General features: G+C 42.1%; 1 protein-coding gene and 1 long non-coding RNA gene across 2 annotated transcripts; both read right to left on the minus strand.

The window, feature by feature from the left end:
* Positions 1-6,897: 6,897 nt before the first annotated feature.
* On the minus strand, positions 6,898-17,469 carry LOC122877791. Its single transcript, XR_006378334.1, has 4 exons — positions 17,389-17,469; positions 15,921-16,106; positions 7,568-7,630; positions 6,898-7,482 (listed from the first exon to the last, which is right to left on the minus strand). It is a non-coding gene; the product is annotated as an uncharacterized LOC122877791 (long non-coding RNA).
* Positions 17,470-21,296: 3,827 nt separating this feature from the next.
* On the minus strand, positions 21,297-23,345 carry LOC122877668 (transmembrane protein 275-like). Its single transcript, XM_044199523.1, has 2 exons — positions 23,019-23,345; positions 21,297-22,622 (listed from the first exon to the last, which is right to left on the minus strand). Exon 2 carries the CDS (start codon positions 22,520-22,522, stop codon positions 21,911-21,913), a length of 612 nt encoding a protein of 203 aa, XP_044055458.1. The 5' UTR covers positions 22,523-22,622; positions 23,019-23,345; the 3' UTR covers positions 21,297-21,910.
* Positions 23,346-24,058: the final 713 nt, after the last annotated feature.

Genomic DNA, 24,058 nt, shown 5'->3' on the forward strand with positions numbered 1-24,058 from the left:
CAAGAAGTGTTTTACTTTTCTTACTGTAATAATTGTGTTGGTGCTACGAGCTATTGCTATTGCTATTGCTATTTTTAAATAAACAAAAATCTACCAACTCATATGTTTGTTATATCGTGACAGTAGCAGAAACAAGAAATGACCTAGAGATGATAAAAGTATTTTAATCAAAATGCAATTATTAACATTAACACACACCGAAAGTTATCTATCAGCAAACTGAAGCAGCGAGTCTCTCCAAAGTGAGCATATGGCTGTTTCCTGGATGCAGTACATTGAACCTGTAAAAGCATCAGTAGAAAAGAATTGTTTGTAAATTTCTTTTTGTCAGCACGATTAGCAACTAGCTGGTGAACATGTAGGAGAATGTAGGTAGCTTATGAGCCAGATATTTTCCTTAGGAGTTGGTGGAGACCAAAACAGAGCTTAAAGGAGAGTGAATATTGAACTGACATTCAACACGTCCCCTAACATGTTCGCCATATTAACATTTTAACTAGGTGATAACATGCCAATGTTGTATTTACAGCTTGTTGCTCAGGGGGGCAAAAAATCTGTGTGGCAGGTTTAAAGAAGTAATTCATTTAATTTGTCCAGCACTTGAATATTGGAATATTGGAGTTTAGCATCTAGGGGCTCTCACTTTTCATAAAAGAGCAATGGCTAAAAGGACAGGTATGTCAGTCTCAAATAGTTTCACCTAGCCTTTACAGTAGGTTTGGTGGCATCACCACAAACTCTGCACTCGAACTGATAAATCTGATAAAAAGAAATACATCTCCAAAAACTGCAAAAAAAAAACCCTGCTTGTGTTAAAAGAAACATGCATCCTCTTTATGGTCCAACAGCTGTCCAGGTTTTAAATTCCTCATATACTTCCTGTCGCTCTTAAGCCAGTGTGTAGACTGTATTATCATGGCTGTGACAGAATCTCACACCAGGACCATAAATGACTCTGCTGGGTCCAAGTCAGGATCACAGTGCTGTTCTCAAGTCTGTGTTTAGCCAGAATGAGAATTCCCATTACATCACCAATGATCAATAAACAATAAACTTTATCTTTGTATTCAAGATTAAAGCATCAATGTGACCTGAACTCCCTCAAAGCTGTGACTTTCAGTCTGAAAGTATTGCAGAGGTTTTTTTTTTCCTTTTTTTTAACCAGAGGAAGAATCAAAGAGAATAAACACATTTTAAATAAAAATTGCAGATCAGACAGAAAACTGGTTTAACAGGCTGGTCTCCACAGATTTTCCCTCTATTCTCTGTTTGTATCACTTGGACACTTTTCAGCATGAAATACAGCACTGGTCTGTGTTTGGACCTGCTGAGATAAAATGGAGCTGAAATTTGCCTTTCCTTTTACTCCCCTAAGTGAACACCATAAGTTGTCTAAAGACACCATGTCCAGGGCTTTGTAAGGTCTGTTTGGTTTCCCCACATCTTGTTTTCTTGTGGCTCCTCAGCACTCTAAGTCCTTTTCAGGGAGTTTATGAGGGCCCGCCTTGTGAAGAGAAAGCCTTGGCTGTGTTTGCTTTGGGAATAGTCTCCTGACAGGGTGCTAAAGGAGCATGTCAGAGCACGGGTCCCAAAGTGTTTGGGTAAAGAGAGCCGCTACCTCTTGCCACTGAGGAATCCGCCCTTCTTCGGTAATCTGTCACACCTCCTTCCAAATAAAATGGCTCAAAGATTTTCACACAAGTCTGTCAGGGTTAATATTTACCCCTGCCCTTTGGTCAAGAGGGGGAGAGAGAAAGTGGGAGAGTTTGGTTTTTGAAGCAGGGAGTCACCTGCGTGTCTTTACAGTCGGACCTGACAAGGTGATAAAAAACTGACAGACACATTTTATCAGGCATTTTTCCTCAGTTGATGCTTATGACCAATAAGAAAGGTCTGATAGGTAATTTGTTAAGCTGAACCAATTTTGTTTATAAACAGAGTTTTAAATTCTAAGACTTTAAAGCAGTAGTTTGACATTTTGGGGAAAATGCATATATGCTTTCTTGCCAAGAGTTTGATGATAAGATTGATATGACTCATATTTGTCTGAAGCTGGAGCCAACAAATGTTTTGTTTAGCTAAGCAGAGACTGAAAGCAGGGGGAAACAGTTTGACTGGCTCTGTCCAAAGGTAACAAAATAACCTCACCACCTCTGAAACGCACTAATTAACATGTTATATCTCGTTTGTTTAAAAACGACAGGTTGTAAACTATTTCTTGGCTGGGAGCTGTGACTTCAGTCTCCACTGGTTGCATGCCCTTTAGTGAGCTTTAGAGGTGCAGGTAGGCAGATTTTTTTTTTTATACCTTCAGACAGACCCAGGCTAGCTGTGTCCACCTTCCAGTCTTTAAGCTTTGCCAAGCAAACTGTCTCCTGGCTCTAGCTTCATATTTAACCAACACATCCTCATACCTATTTAACTGACAGACACGAGCAGTATCAATCTTCTCATCAAACTCTCTGCAAGAGAGTAATCCATTTCCCCATAGCACATTTCCCAAAATGTCAAACTATTCCGTTAAAGGTTCCACCAAATAAATTGGTAGCCCATTAATCTTTTCAAGTGAATAGAGGTATCTTTTCATGAAGATGAGCATAAAATTCCCCTCTATCAGTTTCTATTTTTTTCTGTGTCTGTCTGTCACAGCTCATCAAACACGTGTGGCGGTGGGTGAATTGGGGGAGTCGCTGCAGGAGAGTATAGGAGGAAGGAGCAAGTGGGGCGGAGGCGGGGGATTTAGCGTGGCCTGTCGGAGGGCTAATTCCTGTGCTGGCATTGGAGCTCTTCAACTCCACCGTGGCTCAGATATTCAGATTTGGGCTGGGCTGCCATGTGGGCTCGGAGATACTCTGCAGCCGGCTCCTCCCCCGCTCTATTCAGGGCCTGCGAGGAGCCTTGGGATGGCGTTAAAAAAGCAGATTAAGTTTCCTGGAGGGAGAAAAGCTCCTTAAGGGGGTATCTGTGTGCCTCTCAGCTGCCTGGTCAGTGAGGGATACGTGAGGGGGGCCTCACCATGAACTCCGCTGAGACAGTGGAGGGCGGGGGGTGGGGTGACACATAAGAGGTGGGGGTGAGGAACGGAGGGAAGCTGACCTGACTCCCACCCCATGACTGGCTCCACCCTGACCCTTGTTACCAGCTCAAATGTTGATATCAAATCAGATTCACTGCTTTGGGTGCTAGCAGAAAGAATCCCCCGACAAATGATGGAAATGGATGATTTCACCTGAGAGGATTTTGCTTTTTGTTTGTCTGCATTACTATCATATAATGTCATTTGAGAGCATGTCTCAGGGTTTTTGTGAGCATGACCATGCATATGTGTTTGTGAGTGTGTCAGGGAGATACAGTGTGTCTGTATACAAGTCTTATTCTCGGAGCTTAAAATTGGGCTCCAAATGTAGCGGATAGCTGTTAAACACGTGCAAGTGGAAAGAAGTGATGCTCAAACACGCAAATCTCTGCAATCTTCTCAGTCAATATAAACACACAAACACAGACTAAGCAAAATGTACATATAAACAAAAGAAACTGTCTTTTGTGGTGGATGTGACTTCTGAAATATGGTCTGAAGTGTCAATCAGTGATTTGAATTAGGTCAAAAGCAAACAGGCATCTGTTACACTTCTGATATTAATCATTAAGTGGCCATTCAAAAAGCAGACTTATAAGTATTTCAAATTCTGACCTATGAAGTGAATAGAGTCGAAATCTACCCTTCAAAAGGCTTTGATTAATTCCTTTGAATCAGAAAGGGCTGGAGTGCAAAAGCAGAGAGGAAAAAACCCTTACACATTCCTTTATTTGATTAGCAATACTGATGACGGGGTTGAATGAGAGGCTAAAAAAAATCTAATGACTTCTTCAGCTTTGTAGCAGGGCTGAAAAAGCCTTATCTGCTCCATTCAGCAGTGGTCTCTCCTGGGAAGCGAGGATCACTGTGCTGAGGGACTGTCAGGTCCTGCCAATAGCCGTAATGGGCCCTAATTCCACATTAATGCAGTCTAAATGAAGTGTCACAGGAAGATTGATCTGTTGAGGGCGTTGCCTTGATGAAGGTTGTTCTACTGAGTGGGCGCCTCAGTGGACACCTGGTTACCCTCTGCAACGCCGCAGGGGGCCTCATCTGAAGCCTGTAGAGCAACCTGTCAGACTCTGCATACGTCTGAGTGCACATTCAAAAAGTCTTAAATACGTCTAAAAAACTGTAACAAAATGAGAGTGTAATTTTCTATGATTCCTGTGAATAAATGCTAGCAGGTAGAGGGATGGAGCTGTCTTGTCTCTAATGTTTTGAAGATTGTCTAATATTTGCTAGGCTCCTTTTGATGAAGGTACATTTTTCGTCATGTTCTGCTGTCTGACAGGTGCATAGGCCGGATAATGCTGCCAGTGGGAGACTTTGCAGGGGGCTTAAATACAACCAGTCCTCCTACTGTACATATCTAAAACCCCATTTTACTCCTTTCCATTAGTAATTCTTGTCCACAGAAATGGATTTTTACTCACTGTCAAGTTTAAACTGCTACTTTTCCTGTATGTAGAGTATTAGGCTAATCATGCAGTAATTCTAGTTTCTGTATGCTTGTCAAAAATATATATAGCTGGGCATCCATTATTAAGATTAAGATCTCTTTTTTTTCTTACATCTTTACATTGGTGGACCAAGTCAGGTCAAATGATGGTGCATGTGTGACAATTTCGAATATTCATTCCTAATATATTAGGAATATATTTTTTTAATATACCATATTAAGTTATATTGTATAATTTAGTATATTGTATAATAAAGTTTAGTTTTTCCTATCATGGTTAAAATCGAAATCGAAATTGTGATTTTGGGCTCTACTTAAAATGGACTCTTTGTTAAAACATTAAAAAAAAAAGAAGGCATTGGTGGACAAAATTACCCACACTCTGGCAGAGCCAGAGTGCAGACGATATTTTTACTGAATTTATTTTTTCTTTTTTTTGTCATATGTGTGAGATTCAAATTTTCACTTAACTCTAATGATTTGAACTGCGACTCTGTATAAGGCCTATAATATATAAGGCCCTTCAAGGTTCCATTTGATGTTTAAATCACATTCATGCAATCGTAACATTTAGCCATGAGGCTTACAGTACTGGACACACTTCCTTCACATCAAACGGTCTTCCACAGTTAATTGGAACTCCATAAATGATATTTCATGTAGTTACGGATGCAGAGGAACGTTGCAATGAGTGTGTCAGCTGGTGAGTGAGTGTGTATGCGTAACTGCACATGAGCCAACATATGCATACTTTATGTGTGCACCTTCAACATTAGTAGCAGCAGGCCTCTGGATGAGCTTCCCAGGTGACCCAGAAGACTGCAGCAAGTGTCAGTGTCAGTTTGATTAACTCTAATACCGGGGCTTTTGGCACATGTGGTCAGGTTAATGAAACTCAGTGAGAAGGCACTTTTTCCTGGTTCCCTCCCCGCCAGGAAGCTGCGGGTGATGGGATGAGGTTCAGCAATTGGCTCCCTCTCTCCCTCAGCGGCCCCCCTCTCCACCAACGGGACAGTCTGATACCCTCTTTAGGCATCAAAGCTGTTGAGATGTATTACTCTTTTCCGCCTCCACATCCCTCCTTCTCTATCAGATCCTGCTGAGTTTCAACCAGTCAATTTATATTCTACTGATAGTCAGTTCGGTTTTGTTTACTAATAGCAAAGTACAAATGTCAAGTTTAGGAGATGCGCTTTTAACAGGGAACACTGTCCAAATTATTTGCCTTTTTGTTTCTTTTCTTTGACATTTAATGACATCTCCCGAAAGAATTCAATAAAAACAGAAAACCTTTTATTACATTGAATCTTGGAAACCCCCAGGAATAGAAATCCAACCAATAAAAAGCTTTCTTTAAACACACAACATTTAGTTATGGTTTTTCCAAGGATTTCCACGGTTATCATGATACCAGTTCTTCTGACCCAAAGTGTTTCTCCTTGCTCTCTCTTTCTTCACTGACACAGAAGTAGGGCACACCAGAGAATGAGCAACACAATTGGGAGGCATCCTGTCGCTTTAAGAGGGGGACCCATCTAATCTCTCCCTATCCACTCAGGCCCTGGATTTATAAATTTCCCGCAATCTCAATTCTCAAAGCCGTCTTGATTTTGAGAGTGTGTGTGTCTGCTTGTGAGAGAGGAAGTGTAGGACTGGCAAGAGGTACTATTGGGGGGTTGTGGTTTGTTTGTGCTGTCCTTTAGAAAAAGAGCTTACGGGTTCAGCAGAAGAAACGCGGGGAGCTAATGTGAAGATTTAGGACTTTCTCCGAGGCTTGGCCTCGTCTAAGCTCTGTTCGCTTGAGCCGTTTGTGGGGTCCTGCTCACACTAAACCCAGATTAATATTCCCCCCATATCCAACCAGCCCAGACACTGTCTCCCGGCCTCACTGTCCTCCACCCCCCTTCTTTTAACTGCCTTTTCTGGCCGTGATCGTCTCCCTTCCCTAATCCAAGTCCGCTGCCTCTCATCTTGCTCTTTATCTCGTCTAAGTAAGCACCTTTCTCATGGCTTCTTTCCATGAGGGGGAAGCAGCAGGAAGAGCGTAAATATGTTTTCCCCAAGCCCCCCTCATTGCTCACTGACCTCTGTGAGGTGTTATTATCAGAGTGACTGCTAAGCTCTGAGATTGCTTTTAGCCAGGTTCACCAGGGGAGAGTAGGGCTGGCTTTAATGGCTCTGTATTGGTTTACATGCCACCCAATGAACACATAAAGGATGGGTACTTATTGTATTAGGCAAATATTTCAACCATTAACAAAATTATATAATATAAAAAGAGACGTTTTGTTTATCTCCTGTACAGACAGAAAACATGTATTTGATTTGTCACTCATTTTACTTTTGTTTAACTTGAAGGCCATGTCAGTCAAAATGTTCTTCAACATTTTGCATATGCATCTTGCAAAAATGCAAGGGACACTTTTTCAGTGGAAATGAACAAGCAACTTTCTCCCACATCTCTTCTGTCTTAATGAACTCCAGTGATTTCAAAATATAAAATTTACTCTGCTACAATTGCCACAGTAAAATTATTTTTATACAATATAACAGGAACACCTGACAATATTGTGTGATCCATTAGAGAAACACCAAATATCAGATTTAATCAATCAACATCATTCCCACACTCATTACAAAACGCAAACATTGTAAACTTCATACAAGTAGTATTTATCGTATATATATTTTTTGCACTATTTATTTCATTAACTGTGAGAACAGCAGAATTAAAGCCACAACACAGAATTGCATTACAAGCAGCAGTCCAATGGCAACAGTAAGACATTACTGCTTCTTGCTGCACTTCCCTACTGCTGGTTTCCCAGACTCTGCAGATGCTATCACAAGATTGTCACCAAAAGCCTCTTCTTCTTCTTCTTCTCACTCTTTTTTTGTAGTTTTTACTCCCTTTCTTGTTCCCTTTCTCCCATCTGGATCAAGACTGAGGGAAGAATAACAAATGCATTTTGAGCCGAGAGAAAGGGGGGTGAATTTGGCGTGCTAAACAGGCAGGCTAAACCCATTACCTAAGTGTTCTTTATCTTCCCATATGCTTTTGTTGTTTAATCAGCTTTGTATCTCTCCAAATCCTGGATTGAGATAACAAACAAATGGATGAGCTCAACGTGCAGAGTAAGAAAGCCTTTTTGCTGGCACCTTAAATGCCAAAGACGATCCTGGTGCTGCACACTGGTCAGAGCAGAAAACACAACTTGGTCAGATTCTCTGATTTTTGGACCAGGTCAACCTCCAGTTCTCCCTAAAATGACCTCCTATACCTCCTCCCTGTTGTAAGAGAATGAACCCAGAGAGAGAGGGGAAGCGGGTAAAGCTGGAGCTCACAGATTTGCAATCTTCAGCCACGATTTCTCTCTGCTTCTTCTACATAAGAAAAGGAGGATTCTAGATTATCTCTGGCACTCAAAGCCAGGAAGAGTTGAAGACTCACTGAATACAGAAAAGACTTTACTGCCAATGTGGATGTACAATAGCCACAATCGTTATCAGATTTACTTTTGGGTTTCTAAAAATATGGTTTGTGTCTGTTGCTGCTATATACTGTTGACCACAAAGACCTAAAGGTGGCAGTAAACTTAGTGAGGATAGAAATCAGCAGGTTTGTAAAGACTTAAAAATAAATAGCCAAAATATTGTCTCCCTGTAATTTATCTAAAGTGACTTATTGTGTTGCTTTGTGGTTAGTATCTCCATTAGTTTTTTTGTTAATTGCCTTTGTTAACATCTTTATATTTAAAGTACATTTTGTGGTAAACTATGGTAAGTGATTTTGAGGTGAGGCTTACTGTGTGTAACACTTTTATGACACATCAAACAGCTTCTATATCATCACATTTCCATCTTCCTCTTTCCGTCTTCAAGTGAAGATCACATCCAAGAATGTGAAGCTGATGTACTTGAGCTCTAGAGAACTTCACAAGTTATTTTAAGGGGGAAGGAACTCTACAAGACAAGCATAGAGTCATGCTCCAAACCTGCAATAACCATTTTTTTGGCCACTTGCAAGCAGTGGAAACAAGCTGCAAACACAACATTGTGATACAGTAACAGTATCATCACCTTTTAAGTTTATATGGTAAACTGCCTATTTACACATCCAGCACACACGAAGCAACATTAGCATTGATTTGGAGTCGGGTTTCTGGCCACCTGGCAAATGTCTCTACTTTTAGATTAGTTTTGTCTCCACCAACTCCTGAAGGAAATATCTGCCTCTATAGCTGCTAAATGCTCCCCTGTGTTCTTGTCTGTCTGCCGTTTGGTGCTGGACAGGTAGTATACACTGGGTTTATAGAGGTTTTTCTCTGAAAACAGCTTCCTGCTGCAAAAGCATCATGAAAAATATTGCATCACTTTTCAACGTTTTGAGGGCTCAGAAGTTCCTCTGAGTGACACTCATCTTTGACAGAAAAAAAAGCAAACACTCACAGAAACAATTCTGTTCAGACCAGAGAAAGTGATGATAAGAGTGGGTGCAGGCAACCTCAATGTGCATCTCACAGTTGAATTCCCCCAGGGTAGAGGGGCTCATCGCCCCTTCTTGTTCCCCCATCAGCTATACACACACACACACACACCCTGCAATACACACACATACACACAGTCTGGGAATGCTGGGGGAAATAGCCCTCATTTATTATTGCCATACTCCTTCGTCCCCCCCCCGGTTCAGTGGGTGCGCCGCCAAAGCACGTCTTCCACCGCCAATGTCACACAATTACCTCTTAACTGCTCAAACAAATAGAGCGACCCAGAGAGTGACATCAAATCAAAACTGTCACAGGTGATTGAGTCTAGTCATCAAGGCAGCCCGCCCGCTACCTGTCAGGAGAGTGAGGGAATGAAAGGAAGAGGGAGAGAAGAGGGAGAATGTGATAGCAGCTTTATAATAGACCCCTAATAATGTATAAACACCCCCTCTCTCTTTTTTGCTCCACTCATATTAAAGTTGGGCACAGAGTGCACGATGCCCTCCTTTTCAGCTGCTCCACTCCCTCTCGGGACTCAGGATGGAAAGAAATGGCTGTGAATGGAGTAATGATAGGGAAAATGATAGAGGGGAGATTGAAATTTCCATCCTCTCTGAACCATGCCGGCTCTGCTCCTGAAAAGACATTGGCTGCTAATGGGGTTAGATCACACGCATGAGAGTTTGAGGCCTGAGTGATGTTAGCTGTTGATACTCCAGACACAGATAGAAAAAAAACCCCCAACACTTTAAAGAGGAAAACTCCCTTAAGGTTTGGGCATAGAGTGATATAAGACCCCAGCTTCCAGCAAACAGTTTGGGCTTCACTCTGCACAGGAAATCACAGGTGGATCCAGACAACAGCTGATGGTTCTCGTGTAGCTATGATACAGAGGATGCAGATAGGGCAAATGGTGCATCAGTGGGGAAAAAAACAGATAAATAAAGAGCGTGAGCAAAGGGTTGAGCAAGAGCAAGCCAAAGGGACATTAGGGACATGATGATGTTGTCAGTGTCTGATGTAAATTGGAGAATGACACAGTCAACAGACACGGCTGGCTGCTCGCTGCGGCAACACGCCAGGGCCGTGACACTGACAAATGGAATATTTCAAAGGACTTAATCAGAGGAAATGGGGTTTGGTCTGCAGGTGACACGAGTCCCGCTCCAGCGCTCACAAAAAGAAAACTGATTGCCTGCCTTGAAACCCCCACTATCTCTCTATTTCTCTGTGTGGTGTGTCTGTCTGTCTCTCTGCTGCCTATCTGACTCTCACTCTTTCCCTGTCCTCACTTGCCTCTGTCACTCCAATTACCATGAGCATGTAGTACAATTAGATTCAATCAGAGATAGCCTGTGAAAGCTGTGCCAAAGAAGCCAATGCAGAACTACAATATACAGTAGACTGTATAGTTCTACATGGTTCTGCAGAAGTTTAGTTTGTTCTGTTGACTGTATAAGTGGCTATATTTAAGCTGTCATGATGACATGAATATGTGTAGCAAATTTCATGTCAATCCACCCAGAGATATTGCACTGAAAACCACAAATGTGAACCTCATGGTGGTGCTAGAGGAAAAGTCAGGCGATCAACAAAGTCATTAGGATACATCATCTAGGACCAATGAATGTCTGTTCCAAATTTCATGACAATCCATCAAAAAGTTGTCAATACATTTCACTAAAAAAACAAAAATGTCAACCTCATGGTGGCGCTTGAAGAAAAGACGGGATCACCAAAATCACTAGGCTTCATCCTATGGGGACCATGAATGTCTGTAGAAAATCTCATGGTGATTCGTCCAAAAGTTGTTAAGATATTTCAGTCTGGAGCAAAGACATCCATCCCTAGGGTCATGCTGCTAGCATGGCAAAAAAACTAACTGGGCAGAAGCATTAAAAAGTCAACACAAAGCCACATATATTGTGGTATACTGACATGTACTTTGTTAGTATAATGCTAACATAGTAATAAAGGATGCACAATAACATTGTGTCCCTACACACTTTGCTTTGCTCATCTTGCTGCGCCTCAGGTTACCACACAGAGGTAGATCAACAGTGATAGATCTCCCTGCTTATAACCTGGGGAGAAGTGGGGGCATCCTGGCAGATGCAGGGGAAGGACAGCAAAAGGAAGGGAAATAACATTAGCAACAATGGATGAGGAGATGGAGAGAACACCTCTAGGAAGAAAGTTTATTTAACTTGTATTAGTATTAGTTATTGTCTAACTAAGAAGAACACAGAGTTAGTCCTGAGGATTTTAGAGTTCTGGGACAACATGCCAAGCACGACTCTCCAGCTGGTAATTAGCCTTGTTCAAAACTGACATTTGGAAAGTAGCAACAAAAACCCTCAAAAAACTGAAATCCATCTCCTAACTCCTTTGTTTTCAGGACCAGCATGACAGTGCCACCAGAAGCCGCATGCGTCTATGAGACTGGTGATTTGGTGCCTCAAGTCCAGTAGCCCCACGCCGGGTATGAATCACGGCAAGGGGCCGCTGCCCTGTCACAGCGGCTACAGATCAATGATAATTACCACCTTGACATGAGTACGCTTATTACTGAACAGGATCAGAGACAGGGGCCCGAGTTGTGGTGGCCGTAGGGCCTGATCGATACTCCAGGAATAATGGCTCTCTGGGGCCCTGGATTGGACTTTGCCACTAAACAAGCCATTACAGCCGCACGCATGACAGCTTAGGTCTAGATATGCGTCCTAACTCTCCTTCTCCTGGAGGCTTCTCTCTTAGAGCCCGCCTCACTATGGCTCCCACATGCCTCAGTACTCAATCTTGTCATGGACTGTTATGGGCAGGCGAGACACATGCCTCTGGCTTTGAGACGTGTTAACCAGAAGTGAGTGATTAGGTGAAGCATGCTGCTACAACACAATGTGCTCCTGTGCAACATGCCGTTGAAAGGGGCCTTGCAATGTGACCTGATGATTGCCACTGAGTATAGAGATCAAACACAGCTGCACCAGTGTGTGTACACATGAACATACCTGTACACACACACACACACACACACACACACACACACAAAAAACACACACAAAAGCAAGCACATCAATGCGTATAAGCGATGCTGATCCGTCTATGGCAGCCCTCATCTTCTTTTCTCTTTGATTTTTACCATTTCCCTCCTCCAGATCCCTTGTTTTTTTCCCTCTCCTTTTTTAATCCGGTCATACCTGTAATCGGGCTCTGCGACAGGAAACTTCAGAGAATCAATTAGTCCTCGCCTCATCCGGGAGCCAAGACGATTCCTCTCGACTTGAGCCGCAAACTCCTTCTATCAGGAGTCATTCTGCCTGCCTAACACCCAGACTCCTCTCTCCTGAGCCCGGATAGGTTTGACTCTAAGCCTCTAAAACGTTGACAACCCAAAGCGCCTTTCTCTCGGCAAGCCCTAACCGCCTGCCTCACCCCGGCCCCTTCTCTTCTGTCTAACCGTCGTTGCTGCTAAATAAAGAAGGATTTGTTTTTCCTCCACAGCAGAACTGTGATAATGATGCAGCGTTGTGGCGTTTCATCCACAATTTAATAAACAGTCCCTTTTAAAAGAATATAGAATCTTGCGCTAAAGCTCGATAAGATTGGATATGATACGAGAAGCTGGTGACTCCAGGCCTTTCTTTGTGCCGGGCGAGTTAGCCACTGAAGAGGCATCACTGTGGACGGTGTTATTTTTAAATGCCGCCACATGGCACAATAGGAAATGCAAACCTGGGACTCTTCTGCTGGCTACAGCAGGCCCTCAAGTGGAGTCTGGAACAAACAGAACATTGAGGGGTCAGATTTAATCCCCCCGCCCCTGCCTTTTGTATTCAGATTAAAGACTAAGGAGGATTTGCAGGAGCCTGGAGTCTCTTGTTAAAAGACTGTGTTCTCCACTTAACCTGCAATTTACCTGTCACTTAAGCCCGCTGCAGCGATCATCCACACCTCTGGTAGTGAAAGGGGCTGTTATTTTTCAGCTTTTTTCACATGTCTGAAGAAAGGCTTTATGTTCAATTGAGCATAATGAATTCCCTGACAGATGCTGATTAAAGCAGCAGCAGTTTGTGAGAGACACTTAATACTTTAGAAATAAACAAGAGTGAGATTGCCACTGGTACACACACAAGTCTACTTCTAATAAACCAGAAATCACTTCTTGACCAGTCGGACTGTTCTGATGAAGTTGAATTCAGTGTGTATTCATTCTCTAGAGTGCCGTGAAAGAGATGCCTGCAGGACACAGAGCCGAAACACATTGTGAAGCTTCTTGACTTGATTTGTATTGCCAACCCTCCTCATCTGCTCTACTGAAAAATCCCGCCATGGAAACCTGACCTTCTTTTTCCCTCCATAACCCTGTCCCAGAGGCCAAGCGTGATTCATCTCCCCGAAACTAAGTCAGAGGAATGAATGAAACTGCCGCCATCATTCTACCTCACCTCATCCATTTCATCCTCTCCTGTGAGTTGTCTTGCCCTCTGCCGGACGGCCATAACACCCCTCTAAATCTTCCTCCTGAACAGAACTCGCTAGGTCCACGGCAGCAGTAAAGTGGACCATTCGTTTTCACAGCACAGCCAAAAGGAGTAATGTGAGTGATGTTGAGACATTATCAGTCACTCACTGGCTGCCAAAGCTCTATGAGCTGCTCCTGCCCCCCAAAAGCATGTGCAGATGCCCACCAAACAACCGCACAGCTCTTGATGGAGCTTTACACAAGTCTTTGATACGTCCCTTAATCTCCACTAAACTATCCCACTGGTTTTAACACCCTTACGCATTAGCCTATGTCTTATAACTTAAGAGTTTATCGTTATGCGCTAAATTTAGACGCCCTTTCCTAAGACTCAAGGCAGCTTGAAAGCTGTGTGGATACAGCATGCAAAATTATAAACCTTCCGAAACATAACAAAGGATGTGAAAATGTTCATTGTCTTAGGAAACAGTACCTTCTGCAATTGAGCCATAACAGATTAAAACTGTTTGGAGGAACAGTCATGTGGATAGAGGAGATAACCTTTCACTTGGTTTGTGTGGACATTCAAATCATAAGAAAGCAAAACTCTTTACTCTTGAAGGGCAGGACCAAAACCAAAAGTCACTCATCTGCTGAAACCCTCTTCTTGATTTCTTTGTGTTAAAGAGGATCAGCGTCTTGTTTGCTATATTTTTAGAACGTTTCCCAGCCTCTTTCTACTGTTCTCTCCTGTTCCTCATCCCCTTTTTTCCTGTTTCAACCAAGCCTGTTCTCTCTGGTGCCTGTGAGAGTTGCCGTCTTTATTCTGGAGGAACCCACCTGTCCGCCTGCACATCAAACCCATCCCCGGTGGGCTTCTGTGTTAAATTCCAAAGTTAAAACCCATTACAGAGCTACCAGCTCACTCATAATGCTGTCTAACGACCTCATTTCCCTAAGTGTCAGCCCCGTCAGTCACCAGAGGCCCTGACAGCTAGGCCGCCCATGTCCGATGGTCCCGGGTGCTCTGAGGCATCACTGCCACCACCGCTGCGTGCACGTCGTCTCAGCCTGTCCTCATCAAAAACAGGATAGAACGCTCAATCTCTGAAAATATGTCAAGGCCAAGTGACTGGGGACACAGGGGGTAAGAGACTTTGGAATGAAAGTGCTGGGTATTTCATTTACCATATCCACTCTATTAGTCAGAGCGGCACAGTCAATCAGGGCCCCATTTTGATTTGAGGGGAGTCAGGGGAGAGAATTGGGACACGGGAAAATGGCTGACGGTCACGGCGTGGCTATTCCAGCTCAGCCGAAATCAGAGTTGGTGTGTATAAAATGGATTATTACCATACGGATCCAAACGTCACCGCCTGTCCGAGGAAGCAGCACTGAGCATGTGCAGGGAGGAAAGTGACGACGGGGGCAAGGTTGAGCTGAAGAGGGTTGAACCCGATTGTGTGTGTTCATGCATGTGTGTGTGTGTGTGTGTGTGTACTCACTGTCTCCTCTCCAGGTACTTTTCTGTGAAATGATTTGGTAAATATGGAAAGGGGCCCCTAGGCCACACAGGCCCGGCCCCTCTTTAGGAGTGGATAATTGACTCCTTTTCCTCCTTGATAATTCATTGCTTGCATATGCCAGCTAATACATCAGCTGAAAACTGCCCTGGCCCTCATCTCCCTTGACACACACACATACACACACCACCACCCAGAGGAATGAGCGGCTGTGGAGAGACTGAGCATAAAAAATGGGGATGACAAATGGGAGCACTTCTAGATCTATGAATGAATTATGTCTTCTAAATACCTTGAGCAGAGGCAACTGTCAGCCGGCGTCTATACTAATCTGGGACAAAATATGACCAGCTCCGCATTAAAAAGGAGGGAGCAGGGCTGCTAGAGAATGAGGCGAGAAATGAATGAGCAATCAGGCCATTAAAATGTGGTGTCTGATTCAGCTTTGGTGGACATTTGCACATCTATCATGAGATGGAAATATCCTCCCCCTTTTGTCATTTTAATACGGCCCCTTCCATTGAAATAGATTAGGATTATTCCAACAGGACAGAGATATCATTTGTTTTACAATAGCCGAGTCAGCACTCACAACAGTCATTAGGAATTAGATCAAGCTGGCTGCTGTTTAGAGGGGCACTTTGCAAACTGAAAAGAAAGACAGAATTAATGGCACTTCATTTGAAGAGGTGGGATATGAAACGGCTGTTCTACCCAACAACAGGGGTGGGACGGAAAGACAAATGGCTTATACAAGATGCCAGGCCTGTGTACAGGAAGTTCAGCGTGCATGAAACACATCGGGTCACTCACCTTGTGATGATTATGTTCACAGAGGAGGTCAAAGACACTGTAACCTTGCTATTGTTCTTTCTTCTGGTTATCTGGGAATGCAGTGTATTACCTGTGGGAAATGTATTTTTCAGGCAGCGGTTCAGAGACGACCTGGCTGTTGTTCAGGGCCACAGGAGGATCGCCGCATCCCTCTGCAACGCAGTGAGCTGCAGGAAGGAGGAGGCCCAAGGACGGCGCAGTGCGGCCGGGCACTTTGAACAAGCGCAGAGGCCGTGATGCATTCAAAGCCTACACACTTTGGATGTGGGAAAGTATGAATTGAGACAACCAATCAAAAATAAGGAAATAAGCATAACTTGCACTGCCTCAAAGAGTTGATCATGTCACTTACAGAAACATGAACATTAAGGAATTTGATGATACAGCCGTTAACTTCTTTATTAATTGAAAAAAAATCATGAAATTGTGTCAAACTCAGTAGTAATGCCTATTTAATTCCGTAGTGCATAATTTATTTTATTTTAATGGTTTTTATTTGTTTCACTGGAATATTCCCATTAAGACTTCTTCCAGACATGTTTTAAGACATAGGCTACTCTGCTTTGAATAATAATTTGTGTCTGGCATGGTTTTTCCACAAAAAAGTTAATTCACTTAGTAATTCTAAAAATTCTTAAATATTAAATCTACTCCTTCTCCCTCATTGAAAAAATCCAGAATACATGAATATGCTAATATTTTTGTTTCAAATGTTTAACTATTAGATATCTAGTACTTCACTTTAAAGACCATTCTCGGTATACAGTATGTGCACTGGAGGCTTCAAGTTTCCACATCACTCGTGTGTAAACTGCACATTGAACCACGATTGGCTTCCAAACTAGTTGTGATGTCACAAAATCATCCCACAGGTACACAAGTCAAACTGAGGTTTAAGGTGAGTGCAGAGAAACTTTTCCCTTTCAGCAGATGGATGGGAAAACAGCCTTCTCGTGTCAAACTCTGCACATACATCACTTTGTGAAGGTCAAACAAACCTGTGAGTAACAATAAGCAAAACACATTTTTGAGTGGAGGGGGCCTTTAAAACTGCACTTTCTATGAGGGATTCTACACTCTGTTTCTGGCTTACACCTAGCTGTCTAACAGCCCTGCAATAATACTGAGATGTGTTTCTAATTCTCATTTACATCAATGAGGGTAAATATTAGAAACATCTCTCAGTATAACACAATACAATTCAACAGCAGCACAAATTAGTTTCTGAAATAACCAGAGTTGATTCAACACCTCTCTGAACTGAACAGTTTCAATAAAAACTGAACAATATAACCACCATGAAGGAAGGATTTATTGCAGGACTGCACTGGTTTTGGCTAGGTGTACCTAACTGCAACTGAGTGTATTTTCTAGAGAGATTGATCTCTTCCGGACCAAAAGACGAGGGGGTCGAGTGTGTAATTTCTGGAGAGTAATGTAAGCGTGTTGGACTAAGTTTTAATTTCAATTATAAATATGATTCAATATAACATCAAAGCCAAAGACTACATCAAAACAAACCCAGTAAATATTCTTACTTCGACATAACCACGACCATCTTCACCCGGCTTGGAAACACCATGTGAATGGCGACACTGACCTCTAGTGGCAGAATTCAGTACTGGAGACAATACACGAGCATTTTTTCCTATGGTTTAAATTTGGAAATAAATTGGCTATATTGCCGTTTTATTAGTGTATTTTTATTTATGGAACACATGGAGAATAACATGAGCTACAACTTTAACCTTAATAAAATGACCAAGATTTCTAATCAATGCATAAATGATCAAAATGATCAAAATGAGAGGAAACAAGAGGATGTGTCTTAATATAACACTTACCTGACATCCTATTGTCTTGGTTAAATTCCTTCTTTTAAAGTGCCAGGGTACAGGATGGATGATTCCTGTTATTTTACTTTAAAGGATTCCTTCATGAGTAGTCTTGCTCTTCATTAACACTAATTAGGCCTACTGTTTTCTCCCCACAAGGTGGAGTCATAAGACTAGATGTAGCTTGATCTCTGTCAATGGAGCTGAATTATTGTGGGGTAATTTTGCCTTTTGATCAAATGATGAAGCTCCACGGATAATAATCATTTATCGAACTGTTGCATTTGATTCCAGTTCATTGTTATGCTCACTGAACACGTTCCTCTTTCTAAATGAGAGCTATTTGCATGAAAATAACAGCCTCAGCCACAGCCTTTTGTGAATCATTCAGCTCTCTCTGACACTTGTGTGATTATGAGCCTTCAGCCTCAATATCATTATTGAATACACATATCATTAAATTAAATTACAGCTATTTTATGTATTTATCAATTATCAAAGACAGGGTTTGCTGACAGAAATATTTGAAGAATCATGTGATAATCAGTATAAAGAACAACAGAGAGCAAGATGCTGGTGTGGCTGCAGCATGGTAAAATAGATTCAGTGGATTATGATGTTTTTACAGGAAACATGAACATAAGAGTGACACAATTAATCTCTTGGTGTGTACACAAATGCTCTTTTTTGCTCTGCCATCACTCAGTGACTTTGTTACTGTTTTGGTAAAATGAATTCAGGTTGCCGGTACATAGCCTTTTATACACACTAAGAATATCTGACTCAGTGTAATTTATACTGTAACACTTAATCTGGTGATGATGACATAACCCACATTAAATTCAACAATGGCTTCTGTTATCTTTTCTGTTGGTTGTGTTGTGCTAGCCCTCTGGGGTGAGCTTGGACCAGAAACCCTCAGTATGGTTCCCGCCACAGCAGTATGTTTGTTGGTGTTAGAGTAGAGAAAAGATTCCCATAGAGAGTCTAAGTACCGGACAGGCAGGGTCATTTTTCACAGTTTCCTTTTCATTATTGTGTGTAGGAAGTGTTCTTTTTGCCTCGAAAGCTCTTTGAAACATTCTCAATATTTCATTTTTCACAGAATATTCAAGTAATTGTCAAAGTTGTTTTCTGTTTATGCAGAGGTGGAAGGATGGCTGTATACTGTGTAAACCATGCTCGCTTACTTGTGACATATGTACATTTTATATTTTTATATACTGAAAAATTGCACAGCCTACCTACATATCGGGCCAGTATACATTTGAGCATTTTAATATTTTGGCTATATTAAATTTTCATATTGTATTTATCCTCAATATTTCTTTTCTTTACTATTATTATTATCATGTATTGCACATTAGCACAGCCTCCCTGCATTTCACTGTACATGCTGTTCAAGCATGTGACAAATAAAACCTTTCAGTCTTGAGTCTTGTGTGTCCAAACGTATTTGGATGAACTGAGAATGCGCACAGAATGAAATGACCCATTCCATAACGGCAACAGTTGATGATGCAACAGAACATCAGAATTCTAATATCACCTCAAACATACACTGCTGACTGACTCCTCAAATACTCCTTTATCATGAAAGCCTAACAACTGTTGCAAGAATACTGCATCTACCTTCTGTTGAAATGGCAAAGGTGAGACAGGTTTATATTTCTGTTTTGATATTGTTGGTTACAACTATATCAAATCAGTCATTTGCATGTCCATGACATCTAGACTGGGCTAAATTTGGTTTAAAAGTGAAAGTATTCTAGACATCTAGGTTTCATATAATCATCGTTTGAGAAGTGTTCAAATGACTGTATTTCAATGTGAAGCACATAATAACTACATACTGTAATATTTCTATTGAAAGGCCCCAAAATGTAACATTTGAATAGCAAACTTTCACCATCAGTAGGCTTAACAGGTGGTTGCAAAATGTCTATTGCTTCCTTCTTATGGAGAAAGCAGCTTTGTTCATCTTATATCAGTTATATCAGAGCTGGATTGCAGCAACCTTTTAGCCTACAGGGGCTAAAAATAGATTTGGAATGTCACTTTCTAGTTGCTACACTATTGATATTTTCTCTAACAAGATGAGGAGGCTGATTTTACAAATAAACTCCACTTTCAACACTTTGCAGCTGCTTTATGTACGCAGTACACCAGGGGATGAGTCCCGTCTCATTCTCTCTGAGAGGCCACCTGTAATTCTTCACCTGCATGCCAAACTGGGGGCACGTCTTGATGGAGGTCTTGACCTGCGTCCCCAAGAGGCTGTCCCCAGTGCTGGAGACTTTCTGTGGGAATCATTCTTCCACAATGATCCCAGTGACCCCACTGGTCTGAGATTGATACTGAAGAGGGTTTCTGGTCCTCACTCAGCCCAGGTGGTTGCCCCATGTCCCAGTCCGCCTCAGCAGACCACCTGCTGTGTGCCATACACTGAGGACACAGCCAGTCCAGCCCTTAGAGACTGTCCTGTCATTCAGACAGGAAAAAAGACCAGCAGACCAAACTGGAATCACTGGATCTGCACATTTGTGGATCCTGACACCCTCCAAGAAAATTGAGATGAAGGATGTTACTCCATGTGGCATGGCTTCTTGCAGCAGCAGCAGCTCACACAGAATGTATGTTACATGTAAAAACTGTAAACAGAAGTCCTGAATTGATGAAATGAAAAGATGTTCTGCAAATGTGTCATTATTACTGGACTTTGATTTCCCAGTGATCATAATGGAATATTACACTCAAGTTTTATATCAAGTATTGTTGCTATTGTTGCTACTAAGAAGACGTGAATATATTCCTCATAATTTGACAGTATGGTTCCTTTTGGTGAATGTGAACAAAGGTGGTATCAGTTATGATAAGTCCTGAATTACAAACACAGTTTTAATACTGTGTCTCATTCATGTATGTCTTTAAATGAAATTTACACTCAAAGTGGGAGTAAATTATCAAAAATGCAAGTAGGAGAAATGTGGAGACTGTGGAAAATATTGTTAGAATGCAGTAACCGGCAACTCTGCACTAAATTAATTTCACTGTGCCATCCAGAGCAACATGACCTCATTACTAGTTAAGTAAAACATGTTCAGGTTGCCAAGACATGTCATCCTCTTTATAGAAACACTAGCGGTCGAATTTCTGACTCACTGGATAACCACAGACACCCACACTGCCTGCCTGTAGCCATTCATAAGGCTTGATTCACACACAAAATAGACTGCAATAACAGCAGGCGATGGCTGTTCTGTTATCTATCTCCAGTGGTTGAGGGATCACACTGTGTGTCTTGCTGTGTTTGTGGACAGCAGATGTATAATGGTGAGTAAACATAGCTCTCGTCTCTGCCAGCAGCTGTTGGGTCAGATGCCAAGTGATGGGCAAAGCGTTAGGAAGGAGCTGTTTGCACTGCCGCTGCTGGCTTTTCTCAGATAACGAATGAATTATCTCCACAACCTGTGTACCTTTCTTATGTAGCCTGACATGTATGTGCTATTGTGTTTTTCATGGCTTTGTCTGTTTTTGTTAAATTATTAAATCCTCACCAAGTCACATTTGTCGATTTAGTATGGTTTTTAAACAGAAACACACCATATGAGTGACAGTCAAACAAAATTTCAGCTTTATTTATAAAACGTATAGTTGCCCCAAACATGTATTGACGTCTGCAGTAACATAATAACAGTGGCACTACAACATGACATACACATTCACTGATTTGTTCCTGAATATCCATCTTGACACAGATCTTGACTCACTCACTGCAGCTGATGCAAGCATTTAAAAAAGACAAATCACAACAGTTCTGTCAAAGTGTGTGAAAAACTGTGGCTGAGATTTACCAGGCTTACACAGGAACAGCTTTAATGACTCAGAGAAGCTTGGCTGGACACACTCATCTTCTTTCCCAACGTGAAATGTGACAAGCACTAACCACAGTCCATCCATAGGACATGAATGCAGGATAATCTGCTTTAACTGGATGTTTTATACAACAAGAAGTATACAAACAGGCACTTGGATTAAGGTATCATCTCCTGTTCCTGTTCTGGTTTCTGTTCTGGGAATGTGATGTACATCCTGGGACTGAGCAATAAACATTCAGTAACATACTGTAACACACATAATAACACACAACACATTTCCATCCTGTAAACAGCAAGACAATTAAGCACTCCAACGGCCTTCTACAGTTTGTAGAAGAAAGTCCACGCTACGTAGAGGAGGTGTCCTGAGCGGGCAGCATCTGTGTGGGAGTGCTCTCCTTGCTCTCAGAGGTCAAGGTGGGGTTATCTCCAGCGACACCCATGTCAGACATCTCTGATATGTGCAGCTCACCAGCTCCTTCCTGACAGCCAGGCGGAGGCGGAGCGCTGTCGACCCCGTGGCTGGAGCTGGACTTGTGAGAGGAGGTGGGGGAGTTGGTGGGGCTGAGCTGAACAGCCGTAGTGTCCTGCAGCGTGTGCTCGCTTGTCTCCATCTCAAACGCTGCTGTCCCCATCCGCATCAGCCCCCACTTCTCGCCTCCTTTAGCCTTGCGGGCCATGTGGGCCGGGGGCCTCCTGCTGATCACACAGCAGCCTGTGAAGAAGGCCAGGGCTATCAATAAGAGAAGAGGCCCGATGATGATGGGGGGGTTGCCAGTAGGGACGAAGGTGCCAAAGGCGAAAGCTCCCACCAGGGTGATGTTGATGCCAGCCAGCATGATGCACAGGCCACAGGCACAGCACAGGGCTGGGGAGGGCAGGCTCTGGTGCTGCAGGCCGCGCTGCTTGGGAACCTTCTTGGGAGCAGATGGTCTGGAGGTTTTTTCAGGTAGCACCATGTCTCATGGAGAGCTCTGTGAGACCCAGAGAAGCTGAAGATCAGATGGCTGACTGATCACTGAACTCGTCACCTCAGAGACAGAGATGAAGGTGAAGTGGCTGAAGAGGAAGAGCAAATGTGTGAGGTTTTAGAGGCTGTGCAGCTTTTATACACTATAAATGTTTCTGTGACATTTGATTTTTTTTTTTTACATTTCATTCAAAATTCCTGTTTGTAATGCCACAAAAAATATAGAAAAATGTATTTCCTCTATTCATTTCGTTACACCATATGAGAAAGGTTTTCACAGGCAAACAGCAATAAATAACTCAAAACATTTCATACACGTGGCAAATACCACTGAAAGTGCAGCTATTCCTAGTGATAATCACAAAATCACATCTTCCTTACTGCTGGCCACGATGGCAGACTTGCATTGACAATTTGCACTGAGAAGAAAATCTGAAAACAACCACACAGCAACATTATTATGTGCTATCCTCAGTGTCACTCACCTTAGATCAGACACATAATCCAGTTTGGCGTTCGTCCCTCCATCACGTTGTGCAAGAGTTGCGGAGCTGATCTCTGTCTCTCCGGCAGGTGAACAGTGAAGCGAGCTGCTGCCGCGCTGCTGCCCACACGCCACAGGTTATAATGAAGATGGACCACTGGGGGCGCTGCAGGGTCTGAAACTAACGGTCCAATCAAATCTGGCGCAATGAAGCGATGAAGTTTTGCATGTGTGCACTGAACAAATCAACATCTGATCTCTGAGACATCAGTGGTTCAGACGCAAAGACACAGGATGGATGCTTCTTGTTTCTTTAAATCCGTTATTAAATTACGATAAAAGAACATTTGTTGTTAGGTCATCTGGGCAGTGGTGGAGTACATTTACTCAAATACTTTACTTAAGAACAAATTTGAGGTATGTTAATGCCAGTACTTCTACTCCTCTACATTTCAGAGGGAAATATTGTACTCTTTACTGCACTACAATAATCTGACAGCTTTAGTTACTAGCCTAGTTACTTTACAAATTAAGATGTTTGCCAAAAACACATGAAGAACTTATAAAAGATTATGTTTTGTTATAAATGCAACTACCCCAAAAGTTTATAAAAGTACAGCTGGAACGATTAGTCTATTAACTGACTTTAAGTCATTTTTTAAACAAAAATGCCAAACATCGTATGGTTCCAGCTTCTCAAATGTGAGGATTTGCTGCTTTTCCATCAAATTATTTTTAATAATTTTAATTTATTTTTAATAATTTTGAGGTTTGGACTATTGTTTGGACAAAACAAAGCATTTGTGACATGAAGGTGTCATTTTGGGCTCTGGGTAATTATGACGGTATTTCTCACTATTTTCTGAAGTTTAACAAATCCATCTATTGATTAATCGATAAAATAATGAGCAGATTAATCCATAATGAAAATAATCATTGGTTGCAGTCCTATATAATAGACTCAACCTCAGCCAACTACAGTAAAACCCTGCTTTTACATTAATGCACATTTAGTAATATTCTTATGATGTATTTAATAGT

The sequence above is a fragment of the Siniperca chuatsi genome, linkage group LG6 (assembly GCF_020085105.1).
Source record: "Siniperca chuatsi isolate FFG_IHB_CAS linkage group LG6, ASM2008510v1, whole genome shotgun sequence".
In the NCBI taxonomy this organism is placed as follows: Eukaryota; Metazoa; Chordata; class Actinopteri; order Centrarchiformes; family Sinipercidae; genus Siniperca; species Siniperca chuatsi.

Bases quoted from the DNA above. Each gene is read 5' to 3' on its own strand.
- LOC122877668 (XM_044199523.1), bottom strand. From the start codon at position 22,522: ATGGTGCTACCTGAAAAAACCTCCAGACCATCTGCTCCCAAGAAGGTT.